Below are 6517 nucleotides of genomic sequence, written 5' to 3' on the forward strand. Positions count from 1 at the left end.
CAAGACATACGTTTATTTTATCGAACAATTAATACAATAACTAATTAAATTTTAAATTTATTTTTTAAATATTATTATTTTAAGTCTTATAAATTTTAGAATTCTAGAAATTTATATAATTATTAATTTCAGAATTTATGAAATTAATTGAGATACGTGCAAATTATGTCGAACATCCATATTAATCTAAAAAATATTAATCTAAAAAAAATTAAGTTGCGAAGGTTTCTAAAATTAAGCTCTTTAATTTTCAAAATAAACTATATGTTCTTAATGCAAAATGAACGAAGTTAATTACCAAGTGTAAGTTATGAATGAATTGAACTTGAAATTAATATGGATACATGGAATCCAATAATTATAAATTTGTATATTTATTCTTAATTATAACTTAAATCCATAAACTCTATCTTTTAGGTTCTAAACATTTTCTATATGTCTCGATTGGATCATTTTGCTAATTTCTCTTACTATTTTAGATTAAATGCGCTTCCAGGCTATCACTAATTTACTGATTCCAGCGTTACTGCTTAGCATCCTGAAAATTACTGCTATTCGTGGGCTATTAGGAGCATGGCATGCTGAGTAGAAAATAAAAAAACTGCAAGCTCCTTTTGATATCCTGATTACAGATGTATAAGTTTAGCTTTGATTATCAATAAGATTAATATTTGTGATTCATCAAAGTACTATTAGTTTCTCCGAGAGGATTGAGAAGATTTTTGGAAGAAAAAAAGAAGAAGAAGAAGAAGAAGAAGAAGAAGACAGTCCCACCATTTCCTTGCAATCCAACATTTCTCCTGACGACGTTGAACTGCATAATATGAATGCAACATCAATACATGGTTCTTCAGAAATATCATTAAGAAAAGTGATATGGCGTATAGAATGGATACGGTCTCTCAATTCCTGAAGTTTTACGAGAGATAGAGTTCTCGAATCTTAAGATTATAACTCTTAACTACGTAAAAAAAATTATAGAAAAAACTCTCTTATATTTTGAAATATTTATTTCATTAATCTTTTTTTTAAAATATCCTATATAATTGTTTAAAAACAATAAAAATATCATAATTAATAAAATACTAATTAAATTAAAATTCCTAATCTAAACAAGAAAAGAATCCAAATACAATTATAAAAATAAAGAAAATCTTAAATGGTAATTTTTAGACCAAATTTAGATATCTTCCCAAGCTCCGATGAAGTTGTCTGATTAAGTTATTGTGGAACATGGTTTTTAGAATGTTTTGGCAAAATTCTCAGCTTAATTCAATAGTTGTATTAAAAAAAAAATTCAATATACATGTTGGACTTTTATGAAACTCCTCCAAACCTAAAAATATTTAATAATTAAATATAACTATTCTAAACATAATGAAGATAATACCCACTCAAAAATATAAAAATATTTGTACTCACACATTAACCGAGACCCTAGTAGAATTAACCTGATAGTTTAAAAATTCTGATTAAGAATCTTAAGGGATAGCTTAACTGGTCAGGTCTTAAGATTGCTCTTCAATGGTCACGGAATCGAGTCCTCTAAAAAATACTAAAGACTTGCATGATCATTAATTTCAGAATCTATAGAATTAGTTGCGGATAAATTTACCCTCATTTAGGCCAGGATTCATGTGAGGAGGAAGGGGGGCATTTGCTAAACAAGCATAAATGTGTAATACAATTGACATAAAACTTTAGCAGGAATAGGGTTCAAGGCAACAGGATAAGGGCTATGTCATTTGCTTGCCCCTCCCCTCCTCAAGACTGTTTCAGTTTCAGTGCTTCTGTCAGATCACGAAGCAAACAAAATGGAAAGAGACAATTCTACCGCTGACGGCCATTGGGTTTCTGATGGGGCCCAACCCACAACATGCCCCCAACAACTTGTATCTAAACAGGCATAAGGCCTGTTGTTTAGCATCCAATAATTGTCCTAAAGGACAACCACAGCTCGTCGTCACCCTATGGGCACCCTTGTGGCCCAAATGCACGGACAGCACTGCCATTACCCCGATACAGACTTTATGCTCCAACTAGACTCTTGTCCCGTGCTGTGTCGCGGGGGCGAATCAAAATTATATAATTAATGTTGTTATTTTTATTTACATGCAATATAATATTTAAAATGATAATTAAAAATAATGGTGACTTGTTCAGCACAGCAAGTAAACAACAAATTGTTTGCCTCGCTCAAATGGTAATTTAGTTTAAAAAATGATTGTCATTTTAATATTATCTAGCCCTAATTTAAATGTGATAATAAAGAACTATTAAGAAATTAAATCAGAAAAACAATTTTGAGGGAGTTAGATCAAAAGATGATAATATATTATATTGACCTAGGTTAATATATAAACTTTACAATGAATATAATCATAATGAGTTAACCCGACTGGATAATTTGTTTTTTTCTCCTTCCCTTGTCCCCTTCCCGGTTGCATCTTTATTGAGTCTTAATTGACTACAAATCAAATTAAATCTAGATGTATATAAAAAAATTATAAAAAAAATTAAACTAAAATTTTAAAAATATATCATATTATATTGATTATACACAACTTTACTTAACAAATAAAATTTAAAATCCAAGTCAAAACATAATTCCAATCAGGCATAATTTTTTTAAGGTAAATGAAAAAAAATGATGAAATTGCATTTTTTTTATTTTAAGTTAAATAAAAAAGAATAAATTATAATAAAAGGTTAAATTATATTTTTTTAAAATTAAAAATAACAGGGGGAATGCATTAAAAAAACCCCTAAATGTTATGTCATAACATTATGTCAAATCACCCATCCATTCAACTAAGTCTAATGGTTTTTTTTTTATTATTAAATTTGTGTTCCACCTAAATAAAGAATAACAAGAATTGAAAAATAAGCCCCAAAAAAAACCAAGGCGCGCGGGCTAAACGCTCCAATGCATTTAGGGTTATTAAAAATAGAGTTAAGGGCCAAGCACATGGGTCTTATATTTTTTAAAATATTTTTAAAAAGCGAATGACTTTCATTTAAAATAAAAACTAATCAGGTGACACACTACCCGCTAAAGCAGATGACATGTTGCATGTCTGCCTAAAATTCAATCGTCACTGTAGTGGTTGAAAAATCAAGACAAAAGTATTTTTGCCCATAAATACCCTCACAATATCTAAAAACCAATCTATCAACCTTAAACCCACCACCTATTTTCAATGCCTTCTCCAAATTGATATATATATATATATATATATATATATATATATATATATATATCAAATGCCAACCCCGTCCATAAATTTGGGAGGTAGGCCAAAGGTTGAGGCATATCTAAGAGCACATCGCAACTTATTTACGCAGAATTAAATGCTTGTGTGGTTCTAAAGTAAACTTTCAACTCACTGGTTTTGGCGGTCATTTTCTATTATTTCTTAGGTTGGTTGATTATAACACCATAACCCTCAGGAGGTAAACAGCTGCTTTCATGAATTCCAGGTCAGATATAACTTGGTAGACAAACATGCTTTTCAGTCCCTCCAACAACAACAAAAAGCACCCATTATTGCTGCAGCCATAAATGAAACACAAAAGCATTTGAGCAAAGGCCAGAACCAACAGGACATGTCGCCGTCGCCGTCGTAACATCGATAGCCCATCCACAATTTGACAATTACAGCTCCATTTGACCTCAAATTCTACAGCTCATTCAAAAAACCATCTCAATTCATCCACAATTTGACAATTACAACTACATTTGACCTTAAATTTTAAAAATATAATTTATATAATGACTTAACATCTCAAGAAATTCTACTCTCACCTGCAAAATTATCCACACAGGCAGCCCTAGGAATGGCAGGGGATGAAGGGTAGTTTTGGGCTTTCATTGGCTTCATCTTTTCTTAGGGTAACCCTTAAATCAAAGAAACTAAGGACTCCTAAAACCCAAATTAGTGGGACTAGAAAATCGATAAATCAACGTAAGGAACAATTAGAAGACATTATTACTTGGAAGGATTCCCAGCCTAAGGAATCAAAAGAAAACATAGAAAGCCACACCCATTACATGATGACATCCAAGAAAAGCGAGCACCGAATAAAATAATGCAAATTTCATATTTCATGGATTTCCCTATATATACAATATAGTATAATCTCCGTCCTCCACTAAGTAGCTAAAAAACTCATTTTCTTGGCCTACCCCAAGTAACTATCTTCACCTAATCACGATGCTTAGTTCCTAAGCAAAAAGATTAATCCGTCCAAATCAAAAAGATTATGAACACTTTTTCCGGGAAAACCACCGAACAATTCCTTGCCGAGAAAATGACTTGGTGCCGGCAAGTTTACATACTTTCCAGCCAAAAATATCACTAATCAATGATAACAAAAAAAAGCGAGCTACTTAAAAAATAGTTTCCATCGAGAGGGGACATCATACCGATATATTCTACCCATAAAAAATTAAACATATTTATCTCCAAACTTTTTTAAAAAAAAAAAAAAGAAGAGAAAGAAAGAAATTATAATTATAATAATTTCTTTTCTTCTTCTTCTTCTTTTTCTTGGGAACTTACACATTTGGACTCCAAAGATTCCATAATCGAGAATTTAGTAACCCTAGCACATCCGGTAATACCTTCCTTGCCAAACCCTTGTGGTGGCTACACACCGCGACCCCATGAGCCGCCGCTGCAGTCTCCGCTACCACCACCTCCTCAGGCACTTCATCATAAAGCTTGACACACTCTTCCATTTCCTCCCTCTCAGCCACTTTCTCAGGGGATAAGCCATTATCCGGACAACCAACATTGACATTAACAACATCAGCGACAGAACAAGAAGATGAAGACTCATGGGATGTAGTATTACTGGTCTCCAGAACCGGTATCATTTCGGGTTGACCCGGAACATCAAGAACCGATTTTTCACCGACCCGACGACCCGCTTTGTCTCTTCTTTTACCTCTTGTATGTTTCCTTGACATTTCATCACTGGTCAAGTGTTCTTCAAAGGCTTCAATAACTTGATGAATGAGTTCACGGTTAGGAGAAGAGTCCCACCTGAACCAGTAGCTTATATAGCAGTCAAAGCAATCACAATCAAAGATTGGAGCTATATGATTACTTCTCTGGCTATTATTGTTGTTTTGTGGTTTCTTGGAGGATTTTTTCTTGGAATCTTGAAGGGATGGAGATGGGTTATTCGTGGTGGTGGTTTTTAAGGACCTAGTAATCATATAAGCAAGAACTTCACGGTCTTCAAGTGAAAGAACAGAAGCTAGAGCAAGAATGGCAGCAGGTAAAAGCTTTAACACAGAAAGAACATCTCTATCTCCATTATCACCAACAGACGAAGAAGAAGATGATGGAGAAGGATAAACTTTACCTTTGTTCTTTATCTTCATTTTTCTTTTCTTGGTCTCTTTTGGAATTTGGTTTGATTTTTTTTCTCTCTTTCTAGGTGGAGTGACTGGTGGGCATAGGTGAATTTTTTTTTTTCTGGTGATATTTGGTGAGGAGAGAGAGAGAGTAGGGTTTGTGTTGTTTTGACTTGAAAACCAAGGAAGAGAAAGGTACTGCGTGAGGGATTATTAGTAGAGGAGGAGATTTATTTTTCCAGGTTATTTATGCTATCCTGCTCTCTTGGTACAGTACATTTTAATTAAACGCTCCATTGTGGGCGCGTGTTTTCCAAGCTGTCAAAGTGCATCAAAGGGTAAGTTTATGGAAGGAGTTAAATCCAAAATATTATTTATGCTATCCGTTTACTAGTAATTATCTCGATTGATATTCTTTCTGTTAATTTTGGGTCCCTCCGTCGAGACAATCCCTAGTGAACATTAATATGGAACCAGGATAGAAAAAAATCAAAAAACTAATTAAATTGAGAAAATTAAAAAAAATAATTAAAAAAATCAAACCGTGAAAAAATCAATAAAATCAATTAAAATTTTGAAAAACTCAACCTGTTCGGTTTCAGTTTTATAAGCATGAAACCTCATCGGACCCAAATCGAGAAAAAATCAAGCCAAACAGGAAAAAACCCGAGCCAAACCGGTTTGAACCGGTTTTGTCCAAAAAACAAACCGAACCAAATTGAAACCGGTTGGTTTGAACCGGTTTCGGTTTTTTTAAAAAAAATTCAATTTAGTTTTTTTTTTTATAAAAACCGAACCGAATTAAAAATGATCACCCTATATATAACATGTACACAATAATAAGATGTGATTAACAACAAATATTTAATTTTTAATTTTTAATTTTTTTACATTTGTTTTATCTATTGAAGTAAAATAGTGATGAAGTGTTTTTGGAGTGGCAATCATTTTCCACTCAATTAATGCAATGACACATTTAGAATGTTTTATGGTATTTTTGTTTTTGTGGTGACATTATATTTTTTAAAAAATTAATTTTTTAATTTTTTAATTTATTTATATCAATATCAAGAATGAATTAAAAAAAAAAAAAAAAAAACATCTTCAAAGTAGTCTCGTGTATTCTTCATCTTCGCTTGTCTCTTTTAACTT

At 32.2% G+C, this 6517-nt stretch overlaps 1 protein-coding gene across 1 annotated transcript; it reads right to left on the reverse strand.

The window, feature by feature from the left end:
* Window positions 1-4082: 4082 nt before the first annotated feature.
* LOC7460563 (uncharacterized) lies at window positions 4083-5731 on the reverse strand. The gene has a single exon (XM_002299288.3). The coding sequence runs from the start codon at window positions 5390-5392 to the stop codon at window positions 4559-4561; it is 834 nt and encodes a 277-aa protein (XP_002299324.1). The 5' UTR covers window positions 5393-5731; the 3' UTR covers window positions 4083-4558.
* Between the last annotated feature and the right edge of the window lie 786 nt (window positions 5732-6517).

This window comes from Populus trichocarpa, chromosome 1, assembly GCF_000002775.5.
Source record: "Populus trichocarpa isolate Nisqually-1 chromosome 1, P.trichocarpa_v4.1, whole genome shotgun sequence".
In the NCBI taxonomy this organism is placed as follows: domain Eukaryota; kingdom Viridiplantae; phylum Streptophyta; class Magnoliopsida; order Malpighiales; family Salicaceae; genus Populus; species Populus trichocarpa.

Excerpts from the sequence above, each read along its gene's own strand:
- LOC7460563 (XM_002299288.3), bottom strand. The coding sequence starts at position 5,392 with ATGAAGATAAAGAACAAAGGTAAAGTTTATCCTTCTCCATCATCTTCT.